The sequence below is a fragment of the Nicotiana sylvestris genome, chromosome 4 (genome assembly GCF_000393655.2).
Source record: "Nicotiana sylvestris chromosome 4, ASM39365v2, whole genome shotgun sequence".
In the NCBI taxonomy this organism is placed as follows: Eukaryota; Viridiplantae; Streptophyta; class Magnoliopsida; order Solanales; family Solanaceae; genus Nicotiana; species Nicotiana sylvestris.
The window spans coordinates 68818944-68842172 of NC_091060.1; the positions used below are offsets into that span (position 1 = coordinate 68818944).

General features: G+C 37.9%; 1 protein-coding gene across 1 annotated transcript; it reads left to right on the forward strand.

Annotated features, from left to right (window-relative positions):
* The first annotated feature begins 7503 nt into the window (after nt 1-7503).
* On the forward strand, nt 7504-22985 carry LOC104221142 (ribose-phosphate pyrophosphokinase 4-like). The gene is made up of 7 exons (XM_009772134.2): nt 7504-8034; nt 10490-10805; nt 10927-11022; nt 12150-12218; nt 20898-21026; nt 21709-21808; nt 22558-22985. The coding sequence occupies exons 1-7, from the start codon at nt 7670-7672 to the stop codon at nt 22689-22691; spliced, it is 1209 nt and encodes a 402-aa protein (XP_009770436.1). The 5' UTR covers nt 7504-7669; the 3' UTR covers nt 22692-22985.
* Nucleotides 22986-23229: the final 244 nt, after the last annotated feature.

A 23229-nucleotide genomic window follows, 5' to 3' on the forward strand; every position in this document is an offset into this window, starting at 1 on the left:
TTTGGTCCTCATTTGGATACACCTCGTGGTTCTCTTGATACTCTTGTGCATGTATCTACACATGTTGGTGATTTTATTATAGTGGATCGTGTGTAGTGATCTTGTGTGGTCACTATTGGTGGTTATGAGACTAGTGTCTATTGTTTAGTATGGTGGACTTTGATGTGATTTCAGGTATGGATTGGTTATCTCCATACCATGTTATCCTTGATTGTTATGTTAAGACTGTGACGTTGGCTACGCCGGGTTACTGAGGTTATAATAGAGAGGTTCTCTTAGATACACTCCCAGTATAGTGATTATATTTCTGAAGGCTCAGCGAATGGTTGAGAAGGGGTATTTGGCATATCTGGCTTTTGTTCGAGATGTTAGTGATGATACTTCTCTGTTGATCCAATCACAGTAGTGAGTGAGTTTTCGAATGTATTTCTACTAGGCATGCCACTTGATAGGGATATTGATTTTGGTATTAACTTGGTGTCGGGTACGCAACCTAAATATATTCCTTTGCATCGCATGGCTCCAGCGGAGTTGAAAGAACAGTTGCAAGAGTTGTTGGATAAGAGGTTCGGCAGGCCTAATGTATCACTGTGGGGTGCACCAATGTTGTTTGTAGAGAAGAAAGATAGGTCTATAAGGATGTGTATTGACTACTGACAATTGAATAAGGTTTCCATCAAGAACAAGTATCTGTTATCTTCCATTTATGATTTATTTGATAAATTTCAGGGCGCCAAGATGTTTTTAGAGATTGACTTAAGATCAGGGAATCAATAGTTGAAGATTAGGGCTTCGGACATCTCTAAGACAGCTTTCAGGACTCATTACGGGCATTATGAGTTTTTGGTGATGTCTTTTGGTTTGACTAATGCCCCAGCAGGTTTCATGCATTTGATGAATAATGTATTCCAACCTTACTTGGATTCTTTTGTTATTGTGTTCGTTGATGATATCTTGGTGTATTCCTATAGCTGGGAGGAGCACGAGCAGCATTTGAGGATTGTGCTTCGGATTTTAAGGGAGAATAAGTTGTATGCTAAGTTCTCCAAGTGTCAACTTTAGTTGGACTTAGTGGCATTCTTGGTTCACGAGGAATCTGGTGATGGAATCAAGGGGAACCCGAAGAATATTGAGGTAGTTAAAAGTTGGCCATGACATTCTACTGCTACATAGATTAAGATCTTCTTAGGTTTGTTTGGTTACTACCATCATTTCATAGAGGGATTTTCATCTATTGCAGCCCCATTGATTAAGTTGAGTCAAAAGGGATTCCGTTTAGATGGTCAGATGAGTGTGAGGAGAGCTTTCAGAAGCTCAAGACTACTTTGACTATGGCTCCAACTTTGGTATTGCCTTCAGGATTGGGGTTGTATATGGTTTATTGATGTTTCACGTGTTGGCCTTGGTGTGTGTTAATGCAATATGATAGGGGGATTTCATATGCATCGCACCAGTTGAAGCCCATGAGAAGAAATATTGGGTGTATGATTTGGAGTTACTAACTACCGTGCATGCGCTAAAGATTTGGAGGCACTAACTGTATAGCGTGTCTTTTGAGGTGTATATGGATTATCGGAGTCTCCAGCATCTGTTTAAATAGAAAGATCTGAATTTGAGGCAGTATAGGTGGTTGGAGTTGTTGAATGATTATGATATAACTATTCTTTATCATTGGGGGAAGGCTAATGTGGTAGCATACACCTTGAGTAGATAGGCGGAGAGTATGTTAAGTTTAACCTTCATTTAAGTTGCGGAGAGGCCTTTAGCTATGGATGTTCAAGCATTGGCCAATAGATTGGTGAGATTGGATATATCTGAGCCTAGCAGAGTCCTTCCTTGTGTTGTTTCACAGTTATCTTTGTTTGAGCGCATTAAGGCTCATAAGTATGATGATCCTCATTTGTTTGTCCTAAAAGACACAGTGCAGCACGGTGGTGCTAAGGAGGTGACTATTGGTGATGATGATGTATTATGACATCAGAGTCGGATTTGTGTTTCTAATGTCGATGTCTTAAGAGAATTGATTCTTGAGGAGGCTCATAGTTCACAATATTTGATTCATCGAGGTGCTTTGAAGATGTATCGTAACTTGAAACAGCATTACTAGTTGAGAAGGATGAAGATGGACATTGTTGGACATGTTGCACGGTATATGAACTGTCAACAAGTCAAGTATGAGTATCAAAGGTCGGGTGGTTTGCTTTAGAGTTTAGAGATACCAGAGTAGAAATGTGAGCGCTTTGGTATGGACTTTGTGGTAGGGTTGCCACGTACTTGAGGAAATTTCATGTTGTTTGGATCATTGTGAACAGACTGACCAAGTCTATGAATTTCATTCCAGTCATGACTTCTTACACATCGGAGCAGTTGGCTAAGATCTACATCAGGGAGGTTGTCTGCTTGCATGGTGTGCATGTGTCTATCATCTCGGATTGTGGCACTCCATCAAATCACATTTTTGGAGAGTCGTTCAGCATGAGTTGGGCATCTAGGTGGATTTGAGTACAATATTTCACCCTCAGGCAGATGGGCAGTCCGAGCAGTACATTCAGATCTTTGAGGAGATGTTGAGAACCCCTGTTATTTATTTGGTGGCTAGTGGGATCAGTTTCTACCACTAGCAAAGTTTGCATACAGTAATAGCTGCCAATCGAGTATCCAGATGGATCCATATGAGGCCTTATATAGGAGGCAATATCGTTCTCTGATTGGTTTGTTTGAGTCTGAGAGGCTAGGTTGTTGGTCACCGATTTGGTTCACGATTCTTTGGAGAAGGTGAAGTTGATTCATGAGTGTCTTCATATAGCACAGTCCTAGCAAAAGAGTTATGATGATAGAAAGGTTCGTGATATGGCTTTCATGGAGGGTGAGAAGGTTCTTCTCAGAGTTTCACATATGAAGGGTATGATAAGGTTTGGGAGGAAAGGCAAGTTGAGTCCTTGGTATATCGGTCCATTTGATGTGTTAGAGAGGGTTAGTCAGGTGGCTTATAGACTTGCTTTGTCACCCAGCTTGTTGGGAGTTCATCAGGTGTTCCATGTCTCCATGATTTGGAAGTATTATGAGGATTAGTCACACGTACTGGATTTCAACTCGCTGCTGTTAGATGAGAATTTAGATTATGAAGAAGAGCTAGTAGCCATTTTAGATAAGTAGTTTCTGAAGCTGAGGCGAAGGATATTGCATCAGTGAAGTGTCAATGGAGAGGTCGACCAGTTGAGGAGGCAACTTGGGAGATTGAGTGTGATATGCAGAGCAGATATCCTCTTCTTTTTGGCACTCTAGGTATGATTCTAGACCCATCCGTGAATTAATATTTGTTTAAGAGGGGGAGAATACTTGTTTATCGGATTCAAATAATTGTTCCAGAAGTGGGAATAGGTTCGTTTTGTCATTTGGGACTTGTTTGTAAAGTTTGGATGAAATCCCAATTGGTTAGGCTTAAAGCAGATGCATGGTTGGAAGTTTGGAATTTGATGAACTTAAGAGAAGCTTAACTTGAATTTTGATCATTGATTCTTGGTTTTTATGTTAGTCGTGGTGTTTTGTGCATTTGGACAAGTTTGTCTTAGGTATTGGGACTCGTTGGAAAGATTGGATGGGGCCTTAGAAGGCCCGGGCATGTTTCGGAATGGTTTCGGAGCTTTTGGTGGCCTTGTGCATATCCGGTTCTAGTGTGTCGCAATTGCAATGGGAGGGTTGCAATTGCCACTATTGCATTTGCAAACTAGAGGTCACATTTTCGACATGGTCTTGTTGGGGACCTTGCATATGCGAGGGGTTAGGTCGTATTTGCAACAGTGAAGTCATGAGAGGACCTTTGCAATTGCGAAGGTGTTGTGCCGCATTTTCAACTAGGCGGCTGGTGAGGTCTTCGCATTTTCAAACCTTTGGTCGTATTTGAGAGGGCCACAATTGCAAGCCAGAGGTCGCAAATGCGATCTAAAGCTAGGTTAAGAGTTGGAATTTCGGGATATTTTCTCATTTTCTCATATTTGAATCCTAGACTTCGAGGGGTAGAGATTTTGGAGAGCAAATTCACTAATACATTGGAGGTAAGCAATTTTCACTTGGATTTGACTTTATATCTTAATTCCCAATGGATTCTACACCTAAAACATGGGTTTTCAATAAAAAAATTGGAATTTTTGTCCACAACTTAAGAGGGTGTATTTTGAGGATTTGAAGGCTGGTGTGGACTCGAATTTTGGAATATAACCACATATTTGGACTTGTGGGATTATGGGTAGTCGAGATCTACCCTTTGACTCGGCTTTTGATCGTGTGAGTCTGGGTTGACTTTTGGGAATTGTATAAAAGACCGAAGATTTATTGTTTGGGGTTATTTTTTATGGCTTTATTTGACGTTATTGAGTTGGTTTTTACGAGATTTAACTCATTTGGAGATGAATTTGGATGGTTGGCGATTGTTTCTTTATTTTAGCTTACTGGGCAGAGGTAAGTCTCTTATTTATCCTTGTAAGAGAAAACTTTCCCCATTGGTGATATAATTGCTACTTAATTCAAAACTGTGCTACTTCCAAAATGCTCCGGGTGGTCCAAAATCACTCGAGCCACCCGTAACCTCATCAAATCACACCAATAAGTCTATAAATAATATTCGTACGTATCCAAAGTCTCCAAACACATACGATAATATCACAACAATGAATCAAAGGCTAAAATACAAATTGAACTTCTCTTCAGTTTAAGAACCTTCAAACTTCAAATCAAGCGTCCGATTCAAGCCTAGCCGATTTGAATTACAACCAAACTTTGCACACACGCCCCGATGACATAACGAACCTATTCCAACTTTTAAAATAATAATCTGAATTCAATATTATCAAAGTTAACCCCCTGTCAAACTTAGAAACTCTCCAAACCATCAAATTGCCAACTTTCGATAAAATAGCGTCATAATATTCTAGGAACCTCCAAATCCAAATTCGAATATACGCCTAAGTCCACAATCACCATACGAACCTATTGGAATTATCAAATCAGTAAATCGATGTCATTTACATAAAAATCAAACCTTGATCAACTCTTATAACGTAGGCTTCCAACAAAGGAACTAAGGGGTCATTTGGTAGTGTGTATAAGAATAGTGCGGAATAAGGTGTATTAGTAATGCATGGATTAGTAATACATGTGTTAGTAATGCAAGCATTAGTTATGCAGATATTATTTCTTATCTATTGTTTGGTGTGGTGTATTAAAATTATAATGCATTGCATAATTTTTAAGAAAAATAGTTGTTTACAAAAATGCCCTCATATTCTCTAGCTTTAAGGGACTTTAAGGATAATTTTGTCTTTAACCATACTAATGCATGCATTAATAGCCTTGGTATTACTAATGAAATGATTTTCTATGCATTAGTTATACATATAATAATACCAAATATGATGTATAACTAATACAAGTATTAGTTATACACAAGTTGAAAAAATGTACCAAACAAGGTATTAGTAATGCATAGAGCTAATGCTTGCATTATTTTTTCTAATATCTCCTACCAAACGACTCCTAAGTGTTCCATTTCACTCCAAAATCTTCCCAGAACCATATCAACCATCCTCGCAAGTCAAAAAATAACAACCAAGCATATAAGAAGCATCAAATGAGGAAAAGATGGCTCAAATATACAAAACGATCGGTTGGATCGTTACATTAGTGATGAACTACATCTCTTGTAATTTTTATGGCATTCTTGTGAGACGCAAAGTAAGAAGCTATGGGTTGATTAAAATTTGGGTTAAATGCAAGTGTTGTTTTGATTTTTATTTATATTAATATTTTATTTTATAATTTTCTCTTATCAGTGTTTGTAATATATGACTGAGGATTTTACATGATAGAATTTCATTATTTACTGATCTATCTAAATACAATCAATATTAATGATTTTCAAGAACTCATACCTTTTTAACTTTATATTATACTCAAGGCAAAATGGCCTAAATGGAACCTATACATGTGCCACTTTGTCATGACGGTCTCCAAACATAACAATTTTTCAATTGAACACTTACACTCCTTCAAACCGTGTATAATAAATGCTTATGACAGGAGACTGGCAGTGCATGTAATACAATCTCCTATACGTAGGTTCAAACCCCCTGGACTAAAGTGGAAGGGTTGAGCTGCAGTTACACAAAGGCAGCTACAAGAACAAAGTTACAGAAGGGAAAACTCTGCTATAACCACTCAAGCCACACCAAAGACACAATCCACACCAAGCAACCAAGCTACAACAAACATGAATTGAAGTGATCAACTGATATTTTGAAGACTTAACGATGGATGTTTTTGTTAACTGTCTATGGTAGACAATATTTTATAAAGCTACTTCATTATATATGTTTCTGTTGACGGCCTGTTGTAGACAATATTTTGTAAAGCAACTTCCTTATTTTGGATATTTTATAACTGCCTATAACAGGCCATGATATTATTAGTGGAAGTGTTGTTGCTGTAATGGAACCTTTGTCAATATCACAAAGGTTCCTTCTTTGTTGAAGCTCGACTTTCAATCGACTTTCAAAAGAAAAGGAGATGACACAAATTGATGAGCAATGAAGAATCCTAGCAAAAAAAAATTTATTTTTCACTGTTGAAGCTAACAAGAAGAAGGCATCAGATTTGGATAGAAATTAGCTTCTATAATGTTCAATAATGGAGAATAAGATAGAAAGAAGAAGATGGTTGTTAAACAGGCCACATTATTACTGTTAGGGCTTTTTCAACTACCCTTACGCCCCTTATAGACGTGTGAATCATGCACTAAAGCCAAATATGACACATAGGATCAGCCTCGTATCATAAGCGTTTATTATACACGGTTTGAAGGAGTGTAAGGCAAATTGTTAAGTTTGGACGACATGACAAAGTGGCTCAAGTATAAGTGTCATTTAAGCTATTGTGCCATACTCAAATACATTATTTAATAATATATTTTAATTGTATACTTGATATAGGTACATGTGCAAAGCGCATTACAAAATATCGTTCGTCTTTTTATATTTTGAATATAATTTAAATATAATATTTATATAATTCTTAAAAAATTATAGTTACCGAGATAGATTACACGCGCAACATGCGTATCCTATAACTAGTTAATTTATAGGTGTAAGTTATATGTTGCGTGGCAAAAAAGAATTTACACATCATTTTACATATTAAGCAATTAAAAATAAATTTTTATGATCCTATTAATTGGTATAACTCACTTGTTTTCACATATTAGAATACGGATAATTGCAATATGTATAACTTATATTATATATATGACCAGAATCTAAGTTATATACGACAATAATGGAAAGAATTTTATTATTGATATAGTTTAATTTGAGAAAGTATGATAATTATATGTTTATTAAATTATCGGTTGATATTTATTTTTATGAGACTTGATTACATAAAGTTTTTTGTTACAACACCCGTATATGGAACCTAGGAGTATATATAAGTAGTTGTAAGTTAATGTAGCTTGGTCCGAGTGAAAGTGTTTTTATATTTTGTTTCCTTACAACACAAGAGAGCCGCCAGCTCTAGCCGCAATTCTAATAGTCCTCTTTAGTTCCGTCGCACACGCGGCGGACGACAAGGCATACCTCCACCCTTACGCAACCCGTTAACACTGACACACTTCCACCCCATGTCAGCCACAACTCCGCCGTCGCCGTCGCCGCCGGTCTTCTCTTCGCATTGCTCAAAAACCCTTGACAAATTCCATAATTCCACTTTTATCTTCTCGCGATCCTTCAAGCGTAATAAGGATTTTTCCATTCGATGTGAATTTGAGAGTAACCAAAGGTGGACGGTGGGTTGTGTATCAGCGACTGATCCAATTCATATTATTCTGAAACCTCCTTCAATCCCAATGTCTGCTGCTGCTGCTTTGGGTCCTGCTGGTAAGCATTCGAAAAGAGTTTGCTTATTCTATTGCGATGAGATGAAAGATCTTGCTGAGCGAATTGCTTCTCAATCTGATGCCATTGAGCTCCGTAGTATCACTTGGAGGTAAGATTCGCCCAACTCCTTATTTATTTATTCGACATTGTTTTCTTAGTAAAATTATCTTCTATACTCCCTCCTTCCCAATTTATGACATTGTTTGATCAGGCACAAAGTTTAAGAAAAAACACTTTCGAAACTTGTGATCTAAAATAAGTTAATAGACATACTAGTCATTGAGGATAAAATTGAAAGTTTAAAGTCAAATTCTTTCTCAATATAGAAAGATGCTACACGGTTCGTTCACTTTTACTTGTCCACTATATTAAAAATATATTTTTATTTTTACTTGTCCATGTTAGTAAATCAAGAGAAACACAATCTTTTTTTCATGTTTTACCCTTGTCATCAACTACTAATTCCGCAAATTACTTCTCAAGACTTTAATATATTTTTATTTTTACTTGTCCATGTTAGTAAATCAAGAGAAACACAATCTTTTTTTCATGTTTTACCCTTATCATTAACTACTAATTCCCCAAATTACTTCTCAAGACTTTTTAAAATGCTATCATTATTATGGGTAAAATTGTAAAATGAGTACTTCATTTATTTTGTGTAAAGGGAGTGTAAAGTCAAAAGTGGACAACTAAAAGCAAACGTAGAGAATATTTTTTTCGGACAGGCAAAATAGAAAAGAATATCACATAAATTAGGGTAGAGAAGTAATTCTTATGAGTTAGTAGAATTTAAATATATTTTAACTAATCATATTAAGTAGTGGTATGTTATTTTCTTTAAAATTATTTACACAGTTCCATTTTATATAGCTGTATTTGATTAAGCATGGAGTTAAACAAATTTTTTTACTTGTATAATACATTAGTGATTGTGGGAAAAAACATTGAATTTATGGATAAAAGCCGGTTTGATAAATAAGACACCATATCAAAGAATTTAAATTCTTGAAAGTTTGTGAAGGTTGTAAAGACCTTCGCCAAGTAGGGGTAAGGTCTGCGTATACGCTACCTTCCCCATATCCCACTTGTGGTATTAAACTGGATAAAGGAATAATGCTATTGAACGATTTGGGATGTCCCAAGATGGAAAGTGTCATATAAATTGGGACAGAACGAGTAATTTATAACTAATTAATGAGCGTAGATGAGGTGGAAGACCGAGAAGAAATAAAAAGGGCAAATTGCTAGCTTTTGTTAAGGGTTGTATACTGAACCAGAACTTTTAACTATTTACCTAATTTTTTATTCTACTCTTTCTTTTGTGTAATATACAAATCAAACTAATGCGTTAAGTTCAATGTCACATAAAATGGGGCAAAAGAAGTACCAAATTCATTCTGGTTAATAGGTCCACAAGGGTATACTTTGGAAATTGGAGTTTTACCTGCTTACGATGAGATCAAAGTTCCCTTCTTGGCGCCATAGAAACATGCTTGTCAAAATAATTTTAAACTAATAGTTTGATTAGATATATCTATGTTATCTAGACTTGGATAACAAATTTAAATCGAATTTAAGTAAAATGAGTGAGAGCGTAGAATTAATTGGGTTTTCTAACCCCTATACTTGCTGCATTATTAAGGGGACATAACTTAATTGAGTAAGAGGACCACAAGTACTATTTATTGTATTATTTTGCAAAGTTGATTTGGTCTAAATCAGTGTTGTCAAAGGCTCATTTAAGACGCGCTTAAGCCTGAAGAAGCTCAGGGTCACCTCACTTGAGCTGCGTTTTTGTGTAGGCAAGGTACCAAGACGTGCCCCTTATTGCCCATGAGTTCTATCTCGAATGGAATAATGCTAGAATATAAATATAACCGGCAAATAAGTATATTACTCCCTCCGTTCCAGTTTATGTGAACCTATTTCCTTTTTGGTTCGTTCCAAAAAGAATAATCCCTTTCTAAATTTAGAAACAATTTAGATTAAACTTCCAATTCTACCCTTAATGAGAAGCTTTTATAACCACACAAATACTCTGAAACCCTTTTTGACTTGTTTAGGACCACAAGTTTCAAAAGTTTTCATTTTTTCTTAAACTCTGTGCCCAGTCAAACAGGTTCCCATAAATTGGAATGGAGGGAGTAGTTGTTAAGGAAACAATATAAATGAATTTGTTACTTTTCTCTTTAATTACATATGCTCCATCCGTTTCAACTTATGTAAACCTATTTCCTTTTTAGTCCGTGCCAAAAAGAATGACCACTTTCCATATTTGGAAACAATTTACCTCTATGCAATGATTTATAGCCATACAAAATATATGTGCCTCATTTTACACCACAAGTTCAAAAGTTTCTCTCTTTTCTTAAACTCCGTGCCCAGTCAAATGGACTCACATAAATTGAAACGGAGGGAGCATATTTTTCTTTTTTTCTTGCATTGCGCCTTTTTTAACTAAAGTTCACACTTAAATTGCACTTTGGGCTTAAAGCCCCAACTGACCTAGAATGCTTTTTAGAGCTTTTCGCCTTTGACAACATTGGTCTAAATAAATTCAGGACTTTCGAAGATGGATTCCCAAACCTATTCATATCTAATGCTCATGGCATCCGTGGACAGCATGCAGCTTTCCTTGCTTCATTTAGTTCTCCTGGAGTGATTTTTGAGCAACTATCAGTTATTTATGCATTGCCAAAGCTCTTCGTTTCCTCATTCACGCTTGTCCTTCCGTTCTTCCCAACGGGCACATCTGAGCGCATGGAAGATGAAGGTGATGTTGCCACAGCTTTTACGCTTGCCAGGATTTTGTCAAACATCCCAGTTCCTCGAGGAGGACCAACTAGTTTAGTTACCTTTGATATCCATGCCTTGCAGGTGTATACCAAATTCATGGCTTCCTGAAAAATCTGATATTTTTTTATATTGGTCATTTTCTAGCTTATATGTCATTGTAATCTTAAGCTGACGCTTGTTTATGTGACTTCTTCGATTACAGGAGAGGTTCTACTTTGGAGACAATATACTACCATGCTTCGAGAGCGGGATCCCCTTGCTTCTGAATAGGCTACAACAACTCCCTGACTCTGACAATGTAAGTTTTTTTCCCTTTCCTTTTATCGTGGTATGAGGTAACATAAACAAGTTAATCATATGTTTGACATTACGATGCTGGAAATAGCGGTGTTTCTCTTCCGAATTTATTTGTATTCTTTGCAAAATCTGATTTTGAGGAACTCCAGTAAACTAACATGTTGATGAATCTTATAGCACATAAAGCGAAGGGATCGTGAGGATATTGAAACAAGTAAACTTCTCATCTCTTTAAGCTAAATGTTTTTATCCCTTCAGCCCAACCTCTTATGGGTAAAACTGGGTGGATGTGACTCGGTATTCTTTAATAAAAATGAGTGTATTAAGAATCAAAGCATCTTCTCTGGCAGATTAGCTACATCAAGCTTAATAGCTGTTTTTTTCCTTTTTGATAACTGTGGTGTCCGGGCCAATTTCCCCACACCTCAACTAATGCACTGGACACCTGCTAGCTCCCACTAGCACATATTCCGATTAACTTTGTCCATCAAAACTTAGACCGATGGAAAGAAATCACTATCATTTTTCACCTCTGATGGGATTTGAATCCTGCTCTGTAGTTATTTGAGCTTGATTGTTGCTAGGCCATACACTTGGAATTAGTAAAGCTTCTTAAGAGTTGTTCTAGTTTTGATGTCCAGTTCAGAGTCTTCAAAGATTTGCTCTCATACAGATGTACTGTTAGGTTTATGTTCTATTCCGATGTGCTTATAAACAGAATGAATTTGTATTAGTACTGCCTTCCAATAACCAGAGCCTATAGTTATTTTTTCCAAACTCGTGCTTAGATTCAACGGTTCAGAATTCAAGCATGAACTAGTTATGAACGATGAGTCTACACTATGATTTTAAAATTAATGAATTCCTTTGGGTTGCTTTTCCCATTACATGAAGAAAAATATAAAGGAAATGAATTCCTTTGGGGTGCTATTCCCATTACATGAAGAAAAATTAAAAAGGAAATGTAACGGTCTTTTTGGTCCTAAAATTTGTAGATCACATAATGTGCTTGTGACATTGCAGGATGCCGTGTTTTCACTTACTACTTGTACGATTGAAATAATGGAAGTGGTCAATGGTTAAATATTTCTTTCCTGCTAATAATCGGTGTCCTGTTGCTTTCTGTAGATATCTCTAGCTTTTCCTGATGATGGTGCATGGAAACGTTTTCACAAGCAGCTTCAGCATTTTCCAATGGTATTCCTTCAAAACTAGTTTTTTGCTCAAAATAACTCCATCAGCATGGTGATCATACATTTATATTCATACTTTTATGCTTGTAAACTTGCTCCTGTATGTTCTAATATGGGATTGAATTATAGTTCCCCTTTTTATTGTCTCGTATCTTCAGTTTCTTCGTTATGCACTTGTATTTTACAAATTGCAAGGACTGTTGACCTTTCTAAATGCCCTCTAGTACCTATGCTGAAAGTTATCATAACCCCCTTAAATAAGTATAAATTGTATTTTACGAATTGCAAATAGGATTATTGACTTTGATAAATGTGTTCGAGTACTTGTGACCCAAAGATGAAGGCCATAAACCACTCCTTTATATGACCCAAAGTAATTAGAAATTTTTTATTACCAGGGAAATGTGTACAAGCATAAAACAAAACCATATAGCTTTCATACTAAAGTTGGACATATAGCCCCAACTCTAAAGACATCTTAAACTAAACAGCACCAATACTCCTAATTCAAATCTGAAACAAACTAGCTAAGGATAAAAGTTTAGCTCCTGCAGTTGTTTGGCTAGTCTGGGACTCATACTTCCTCTACAATGAATCTCTTGAACTATTGCTCTAACAATATCATCACTGTTCCTCTTCTTCATGCGGAAAGTTCTCCCATTTCTCTCCTGCCATATATGATAGACAGCACTAGAGTTGAGGCCATTCTTTACACTGCTGCTAATGCAGTGTTATTAAAAGCGCTCGCTTTAAGCGCTGAAGCGACGCGAGGCGTAGGGCCATCGCTTTTCTGCTACAAAAGCGACTCACATTTAAAAAGCGCTCGCTTCTCGCGCTTAAGCGAGAAGCGCCTCGATGGAAAAGCGATAAAAAAGCGTGCTTAAGCGAGCAGAAGGCATCTACTAAGGTTTTTTTAAATTTTTTTGGCAAATAAGCCATCTGTTAACAAATAAACATACGCTCTTCAACGACTTCTTCTCCAGCGACGACGAAGTCTCCAGTTCTCGGTAAGTTTCTTCAACGACTTCTTCTTCTTCTCTTCTTCTTTCAATTTTTTTCACTTTTTAAGCGCTGATTTTGTGCCCTAAACGACTTCTTCTTCTTCTGTTCTACTTTGTGCTCTGTTTTATGCTTTATGCTCTGTTTTTTGCTTTATCATCTGCTTTATGCTCTGTTTTCTGGTTCGTGTGAATTAACTGTTATTTTTTTTTTGGTTGTTGATTGTAGTATCTATTATTTGCTTCTTGATTCAAGAATTGAAACATTTGCTTAATATGTTATTTTTAATGAGTTCTTAGCCATTTATCTATGCCTATTTTATTTTTTTTATTTATGTGTTAAATTGCGCTTCACATGAAAAAAGCGAGCGCTTCGCTTCGCGCTTTTCGCTTCGGTGAAGCGAGGCCTCGTCGCTTTTTTGCACTTAACGCTTTCCAAAACACTGTGCTAATGGTTGTCTTCCTGATGCATATTTTGTAGCCCTGCTGACCTCCTCAGTCCAACCTTGTGCATCCCTATTGATTCCTATCCAGTACAGCAGCTTTCTCCACGTTGCTGTTGAGTAGTTGCACTTGAAAAATAAGTGTTCATGGTCCTCTGCTCCTCCTTCACATAATGAGCAAAATGGACTGGTTAGTATGCCCCATTTGATAAGCTTGTCTCTGGTGTATAACCTGCCCTGTAATGCTATGTATAGTATAAAGATCCACTTAGGACTACTCTGATTGTTGCACAACAGCTTCCTCCATTCAACTTCAGGAAAGTCTCCTCTAAGTTTGTTATAGATGTCTCTAATGGAATAGCTTCCTGCATTCAAAATATCCTCCACTCTTATATTTGCTTCTGTTAGGTACTTTGCAGCACTTAGGTCATTTTGAGTTAACCATGAAGCTTGCTTGGCATATGTATTCCATACCACACCTTTCTTTATGTAATATGTATGCATCCATTATATCCATAATCTATCCTCCTCCTTACATAGATTCCGTAGGTGCTTTAGGACTGGTGCTTTATTCCACCTTAGTATGTCAGTGATGTTCAGCCCTCCTGCAGACTTGGGCCAACACAACTTCTCCCAAGCCACCAATGCCTTCTTGTTGCCTTCAGATCCACCCGTCCAAAGAAAATTTTTACAAATAGTTTCAAACTTCAGAATTATCTTCTTTGATAATGGAAATATTTGTGACCAAAAGGATTGGATGGCAATCATAACACTCTTAATCAATTGCAACCTTCCCGCATACGACAGGAATTTTGCTGTCCAATGGTTCACCTTTGCAAGCATCTTGTCTGACAGAGGTTGACATTGAGCCATCGATAATCTTTTTGTACTCAAAGGTACCTCCAGGTATCTAAAAGGTAGAGAACCTACAGAGAAACCCAGGCTTTGTGTAATCAGCTGTTCTATATCTAGTGGAATCCCTCCAAAATAGATATAACTTTTGTCTTGGTTTGCTATCGCGCCTGATGATCTTGAAAATTGTTCAAAGCTGTGAGAATACACGAGAGAAAAATCTATTATTGATATTCTATTAAGTGCTTTACAACAGCCCTATTTATAACTATACACAATACATATTTTACTCATATTCCATGTGGGACTAGGGTTATTTTCATAACTATCTAACGCTCCCCCTCAAGCCGGTGCATACAAATCATATGTACCGAGCTTGTTACATATGTAACTAATACGAGGACCGGTGAGGAATTTGGTGAAAATATCTGCAAGCTGATCATTTGATTTCACAAACTTTGTAGCAATATGTCCTGAGAGTATCTTTTTCTCTGATGAAGTGACAGTCAATCTCAATGTGTTTAGTTCCTCATGAAACACCGGATTTGATGCAATATGAAGGGCAGCTTGATTATCACACACAAGTTCCATCTTGCTGATTTCACCAAATTTCAACTCCTTAAGCAAATATTTGATCCAAACTAGTTCATATGTTGCCACATCCATTGCTCGATATTCTGCTTCTGCACTAGACCGAGCAATCACATTTTGTTTCTTGCTCTTCCAAGACACCAAATTACCTCCTGCTAAACCCAATATCCAGCTGTAAAACGTCTATCAGAAGATGATCCTACCCAGTCAGCATCTGAATACCCAACAATTGGCTTATGGCCTCGAACTTCAAACAATAATCCTTTGCCTGGAGCTGATTTTATATATCGAAAAATGCGGAAAACTACATCCCAATGACTATCATAGGGAGAATCCATAAACTGACTCACCACACTCACGTGAAAGGAAATGTCAGGTCTAGTTACTGTGAGGCAATTTAATTTACCAACCAATCACCTATATCTTGCAGGATCGCTAAGCGACTTCCCCATTCCTGGTAGAAGTTTAGAATTTGGATCCATAGGAGCGTTAACAGGTCTACAACCTATCATTCTTGTCTCCTCAAGAATGTCTAAGGCATACTTCCGTTGTGAGATCACAATACCTGAGCTAGACTGAGCGACCTCAATACTCATAAAATACTTTAATTTGCCTAGATCCTTAGTCTGAAAGTGTTGAAAGAGATGTTGCTTCAACTTAGTAATACCATCTTGATCATTACCGGTAATAACAATATTATCAACATAAACCACTAGATAAATATTGAGATTTGAAGTAGAATGTTGATAAAACACAGAGAGATCAGTTTCACTATGAATCATGCCAAACTCCTGAATAACTGTACTGAACTTACTAAACCAGGCTCGAGGAGACTGCTTTAACCATAAAGGGACCGGCGCAACCGACATACAAGGCCACTAATTCCCCCTGAGCAACAAAACCAGGTGGTTGCTCTATATAAACCTCATCCCCAAGGTCACCGTGAAGAAAATCATTCTTAATGTCCAACTGATAGAAAGGCCAATGGTGAACAACAACTATGGATAGAAAAAGGCGGATTGATGCTATTTTAGCCACGGGAGAGAAATATCACTGTAATCGAGCCCAAATATTTGGGTATACCCTTTGGCAACGAGATAAACCTTAAGTCGATCAACCTGGCCATCTGGACCAAACTTGACTGCATACACCCAACGACAACCAATAGTAGATTTACCCGAAGGAGGAGGAACAAGCTCCCAAGTACCACTCGTATGTAAAACAGACATCTCGTCAATGATAGCTTGTTGCCATCCTGAATGAGACAGTGCTTCACCTGTAGACTAGGAATGGAAACAGAGGACAAAGATGATACAAACGCATAATGGGGTGATGACAAACGATGGTAACTCAATCCAACATAATGGGAATCTATGTTGTGCGGACTTTTCAAAATGTTGTCGCACCTGTGTCGGATCCTCCAAAAATACACTACTTTTGGGGGATCCGACACGCACTTGGCGACATTTTAGGAGAGTACGAGCAACATAGATGGAAATTAGGATTAAGTGTGGACCATATACCTTTCTGAAGTGCAATTGGTTGACTATAAGGAGACAAGTCCACAGTAAAAGCATGGTCAAGTACAGGACGTGAATCAACTGGGCTTGATGCTGGGCGCAGACGACGATGATAAGTTAGGAGTGGTGGAGCTGTAGAAAGTTGAACTGTACTAGGTGATGGAACTGGAGCCGTAGGTGGTGGAGTTGGAAATAGAGCTGTAGGTGGTGGAGCTGGAGCTGTAGAGGAAGATGAACGGGAGATAGTGACTGAATCTCCAAAAGATAGAACTGGTAGCACCTCAGAAATATCTAAGTGATTACCTGGATCTGTGAAGTATGATTGGGCTTCAAAGAAGTTAACATTAGCAAACATAAGGTACCGTTGGAGGTCAAGTGAATAGCATCGATATCCCTTTTGCATTTTCGAGTAACCCAGAAACACGCAGTTAAGAGCACGAGGAGCTAACTTGTCTTTTCCTGGAGTAAGGTTACGAACAAAACACGTGCTCCCAAAGACACGGGGTGGAAGAGAGAACAAAGGTGGGAAACAAGACAGAGAATGGAACTTGATTCTGGATAGCTGAGGATTGCATACGATTAATAAGATAACAAGATATAAGAACTGCATCCCCCAAAACGCAACGAAACATGAAATTGTATGAGTAGGGTACGAGCAGTTTCAATAAGATGTTTATTCTTTCTTTCAGCTATCCTATTTTGTTGAGATTTGTACGGACATGATGTTTGATGAATAATCTCATGAGAGTCCATAACTGCTGAAATGGGGAAGACAAATGCTCTAGGGCATTATCACTACGAAATGTGTGGATAGAAACCCCAAATTGATTTTGAATTTCAGCGTGGAAGGTCTGAAAAATAGAAAATAACTCAGATAAACTTTTCATCAAAAATATCCAAGTGCACCTGGAATAATCATCAATGAAACTGACAAAGTAGCAGAATCTCGAGGTAGACATCTGAATGGACTAAAGTGAAAGGTAATTTTGCTCAATTATCAAGACGTCGAGGAGAAATGGGACCTAGTACGCTTACCGAGCTGACATGATTCACACTCTAGAATGGACAAGTGAGATAAACCAGGTACCATTTTTTGAAGTTTTGACAAACTAGGATGTCCCAACTGTTTATGTAATAAATCTGGTGAATCAGTAACAAGACGAGTTGTTGAAGGAAGATAAGATGTGAGTCCATGTGATTTTGTAAGGATAAGTAATAAAGTCCATTTGATTCATGCCCAGTGCAAATGATCTGCCTTGTACTGCATTCTTGTGTAAAATCAAGGTCATCAAGAAATAAAACAAAGCATTTAAGTGATTTAGCTAAGCGACTAACGACTGTGAGATTAAAAGGACTACCGGGAACATAAAGAACTGAATCTAAAAGTAAGAAAGGAATTGGGCTTGCTTGACTTATTCCAATTGCCATGGTTTGAGACCTGTTGGCCATTGTGGCTGTTAGAAGAGATTGAGAACATGAAATAGTAGTGAAATGAAATTTGTTACCAGAAATGTGATCAGATGCACCTGAATCAATGACCCTGAAATCACTTATAAGACCTTCCTACAGTTGGCAGTTCAGTTAATCTGCAATCTTCCATGAAATCCCTTATTTCATTTTCCTGGACTGTGATACCATTTATCCTGTCATCCATATCCAACATTGCGTTAAAGTCACCCATAATCAGCCAGGGACTATTCATCTGATCTTCTAACTCCCTTAGTGTCTCCCATAGGGCCACCTCTATGAGAAATTTTATGTAGGCCATAGATAGCAGTAAAAACGAAACGCCTAGTAGAACTATTGTTGCGTACTACCCCATGTATGAATTGTGTATGCCTCTGCAGTGTAGTAAACTGTACGCTTGTAGGGTCCCATATCCATATTCTCCCTCTGACATTAGAGGAAGCATTGGAACACCAGTTCCAGCCAGATACAACCTTTTCTATAATTTCCTTAGCTTTGGTTTCTTGAACTCTATGTTCAATTATTGGTATTAGATTTATCTTATTTACCTACAAGAATACCCTCATCTCCTTTTGCTTATAGACTTTATTAAAACCCCTCACATTCCAAGTAGTATCATGTTGAACTAGTTTGGGGTGGTGCCTCTTCCACATCTTCACCTGTACTACCTTGTATTTACCTGCAGCATCCCAAATCACATTTTCCTCTTGTATCCCTACTCTCAATGGAGAAAATCCATGGGTATGGATGAGAGTGCTCTGAATTGGAATCAATTGGCTTGTTTGTACACACCTTCCTTTTGCTCTCTGCCAGACATCTCGATCAGCTCCTAGTGCATGTGATTCAGCCTGCTGTGATTGAGTCACTCGTTTGCCTATGTTCTTGTCAACCTGTTTTATTGGTCCTCTTTCCCACCATTGGACTTCTGGCTTTTGGCTCCTAACCTTCCTGCATATTTGGATTTTTATCCTGCTGATTTGATGTTTCTGCCTTCTGCTTTTGTTTCCCATCCTGTTGCTTTATCACTTGTGTCCCTGGTACTCCTTTTGGTCCATTGTAGTTGCACCAACCATTAGACACTTATTACAGTATTGTGGTACCCAGTCATACTCTACCACCTCATCAAATTCCTTCCCAGTTTGATCCTGCACTCTAATGCTTCTAGGCAACTCCTTCGTAATGTCCATTTCGATGAGCACTCTGGCATAGGAAATCCTTGTTGTACTCGTGATGCATTCATCAGCATATATAGGGCATCCCCGTCCACTAGCAATTCTACTCAAATCGACCCTTCCCCAACAATTCAGTGGCAAGTTTGGAAAATTTACCCATAATGGAATAGTCTTTAGAACTTCATCATAGAAATTAAAATCAGCAGACCACGATTTCAGGATTACTGGCCTATTATTTATGGTGTGTGGCCCTAAGTAAACTACCTCATTTTTTGTCCTCCACGGTATTGAAAAGTATGACAAAATACCCCTCATTATGATAGTATACCTTTGGTTTAGCAGCGAAATTCCATTGTGACGCTACGAATCTCTCATGGCACCAATTGATGGAGATTCTCCAATTACATATGGAATAATAGCCTTTTTCCATTTCTCATTCTCAATCTCCATTTCATCCTGTTTCAGTTGTACCTTCCTGATTCCATCCTGAATCAAAGGGGGAATAAATACTAGATCCATTCCCCTTGCCGGCATCCTGTTACCAGAGAACAATTTTGCCCATGTTTTCTGGCTGTTCCCATTGATCGGTTCTACCTTTTTCTGAGGTACTGGAATGGCATCACGTTGTTTCTTCTCCCTCTGCTCTTCATTTACAACTATTTTGCTTGCGCTAGATTTAGCCTCTTGAGTGAAAGCTCCACGCATCTCCTAATCCTCACCGTTCGAAACAACCGTTCTCGCTACAGTAGAATTTTCTGGGCTTACTACTCCAGTCGTCATACCAGCTGAATTAGGTGTTGAATTCAGCGTACTAGTACTCGGGTTTCGTGAATTGAGTGTTGAATTCAACTCTGGAGCACTTACTCCTCCTGAGTTCGGGGTTATCGAGCCTTTCTCCTTTTCACAAATTAGGGTTTCATTTTGCGATGATACCCTTCCCATTCCCCCACTCCTTAAATAAGTACACAGTGACTAACATTGTAAAATGATCCCTCCCTGCCCTTTACCTACCAAACAAATAAAAGATAAAGAGAGAAAACACCAACCCTAGCTGATTTGGGATTTTATGCATGATTGATGGTTCATTGATGTTTTATCTTTGGGGAGTGTACCCTTCCCATTCCCCTCCTCTTTAAATAAGTACATAGTGACTAACATTGTAAGTTTGTAACATGATCCCTCCCTGCCCCTTACCTACCAAACAAATAAAAGATAAAGAGGGAAAATACCAACCCTAGCTGATTTGGGATTTAATGCATGATTGATGATTCATTCATGTTTTATCTTTGGGGAGGGGGTAGGGAAGAGGGAAGTGGATCCCACTATGTTATGAGCTTCTTAAAATGTGCAGTATGTGAGCTTACGAAGTTTGCGCGCATGTCTGTATTTGCATTGACCGCTACCGTATGCTATTCAGGTTGTTAGTTTTCTGGATTTGGCAGGCTGTGCATGTCATCATCATCTACTTGTTCTGGTTGAATATAGTTTATTCCTTAAGAAATTGTTGGGTCCTTCAATAATCAAGCTGCTGGATTTTTTATCATCTTACTGAAAGACTATCTTTGCTTTTCAATTTTCTTACATCTGGAACCACGTTCACGCTGCTCATTTATATATGGCCTGTTGTGGTTGATTATCAGATTGTCTGTGCTAAAGTTAGGGAAGGTGATCAACGAATTGTACGGATTAAGGAGGGAGATCCTGCTGGACGTCATGTGGTGATAGTGGATGATCTTGTACAATCAGGTGGCACCCTAACAGAATGCCAGGTGAGAAAGCTAATGGTGCTGACTGCTGGTTACATCTGAACAAATTTGCTTCCCCTCACATTAGGCTAGAGCGCTATACGTTTATGATCTGGTCGGTTAAAAAAAAAGAAAGGAAAAAAAACATTCTAATCTAGAGTCGAATGCTCCTCTATATTTGGTTCTGATACTTTTGTAACTCATTTCCATTCTGGCTAATCCAAGTTACTTGGCAGAAACTGGTGAAGCAGAAGCTATTTATGTATGGTTTTTTGTTTGATGTAGTCTCTGATAGTGAAAAGTTGGCCGCATTTAGGTAAGTCATGAAATCCTAGCATTTAAAAGGTAGAACCGAAACAAAGCGCAGAAAGTACCATTCTTGGGTCCATGAATTCAAGGTACTGCTTTATAGCTGTTAGTTCTGTATGCTCTAAAACTGGAGAAAATCATTTAGATTTCTTTTTTTTCTTGTTGAAGGGTTGTCTTCTCAACGAGAAAATTATGAAATGTGGAGAGGTAATAGTAGCATATGTATCTTCTTAACAAACCTGATTGTTAGTATGCGCATTTTTAAAAATACTTAGATGCAGAGTAGAAGTATAAAATATTTTACCATGCTGTATTGAGTTGACATTCTTGAAAATTGAAATATACTTTTTCTCTTTTGTTATTTAAAGTAGCAAAACTATTCTCTGCCTTTTTGCAGAAAGTGTTGGCTAGACATGGAGCTCAAAAAATAAGTGCTTATGTGACCCATGGAATTTTTCCAAACAGATCATGGCAGCGTTTTAACCACGACAAAGGAGGTAGGCATGTGTTCTCGGGTTCTTATATTAGTATTAATAATTTCCTTCTATAAGATTGCTTCTGCCAAAATGTCAAAGCCCTTAAAATCCTTGCAGAAGGCTCAAGTGTGTGGCATCATGTTTGAGATCTCTTATGATTTATTAGACTTTTATGTACCCTTATCGGGGAAAAAATCCTGTATCTTTTAACAGGTTTTTCCCTAAATAATGCTAAATTACCATGCTTTAATGTGCTTCTTTTAGAAATCTTCCTCTACTGTTCTTTTGGGCGAGTGATGGTCTTTTCTGTTTAAATTGTGCATTGCCTCTATCCATTTCATGAAAAATTCCTTGTATAGTTGTTTCATCTTTCGTTGAGCCGAGGGTCTATCGGAAACAGCCTCTAGGGATAAAGTCTGCGTACACACTAGTCACTACCCTCCCCGGAGCCCAGTTGTGGGAATATAATGGGTTTGTTGTTGTTGTTGTTAGACTGGACCAATTATGTACTAATAAAATTTGGCAACTGAAAGTAGATGTTATTCTGCAATACAACACATTCAGGCACCAAGTGTGTTTGCGCGTGATCTTTTCTCTTTAGGTTGAAATTTCGTCCGTATTTAGCAAATTAATATTAAAATTTGTTAGCATAGCTAGAAGTTTTTAAATTCTCAATGAAATGGACAACTGCACTCTGAATGCCTGTCTTGAGTTTTGGTCTATCCTCCTTTTGATTTTTCTCATCCCTGTTTACCTTTTAACCTTTTCAGGTAGTCCGGAGAGTGGGATGACTTACTTCTGGATCACAGATTCATGCCCTCGAACAGTGAAGGAGGTGAAAGACAGAAAGCCATTTGAGGTTCTGAGCCTCGCCGCTCCCATAGCAGCTGCACTTCAGATTTAATTGCAGATCCTCCTAAGCTGTTTTTTCATTCTTTATGTTCACCTTTGATTCAAGATGTATAGAGAAAGCAAGGAGAAGTGAGCTCTTCCAGGCAGCACTACCGCAATAACTGGTGCTACTCAAGTGTCTTGTGTCAACTAGGAATTTTGATTAGACAGAACTTTCTTAGTTAATCTAAACTTCGATTGTAGCATAACTAAGATGTTTCTACTCTTTCAAAGTTCTTCACGGAGATGATGAATGTACCTCGAGAAATGGATCCTTTCTTTCACATAAAATTGCTTTCTTGCATGATATGCAGTTCTTATTTCTAGCCGTTGTGACTTTCGAATTGGGAAGAAAGTGCAGTCATGCTACAATTTTGTCAGTGGATCATTTGTTGGCATCATGCATGTGCTTACCATGATAAAAGAGGAGGACATAACAAAGGAGATACTGGAATTTCTAGGTTATCTTCAATGAAAGCAAACTTTCTATCTATACCCCCTCTTTTCTATTCCTTCTTGTTCATACCTGCAGATTTTCAGACCATTTTTAT

What these genes read in the sequence shown, in the direction of transcription:
- LOC104221142 (XM_009772134.2), top strand. Translation starts at nt 7,670, where the DNA reads ATGTCAGCCACAACTCCGCCGTCGCCGTCGCCGCCGGTCTTCTCTTCG. An exon ending in AGCTTCAGCATTTTCCAATG is followed by an intron (nt 12,219 to 20,897) that starts GTATTCCTTCAA and finishes GTTGATTATCAG; the next exon opens with ATTGTCTGTGCTAAAGTTAG. An exon ending in GCACCCTAACAGAATGCCAG is followed by an intron (nt 21,027 to 21,708) that starts GTGAGAAAGCTA and finishes GCCTTTTTGCAG; the next exon opens with AAAGTGTTGGCTAGACATGG.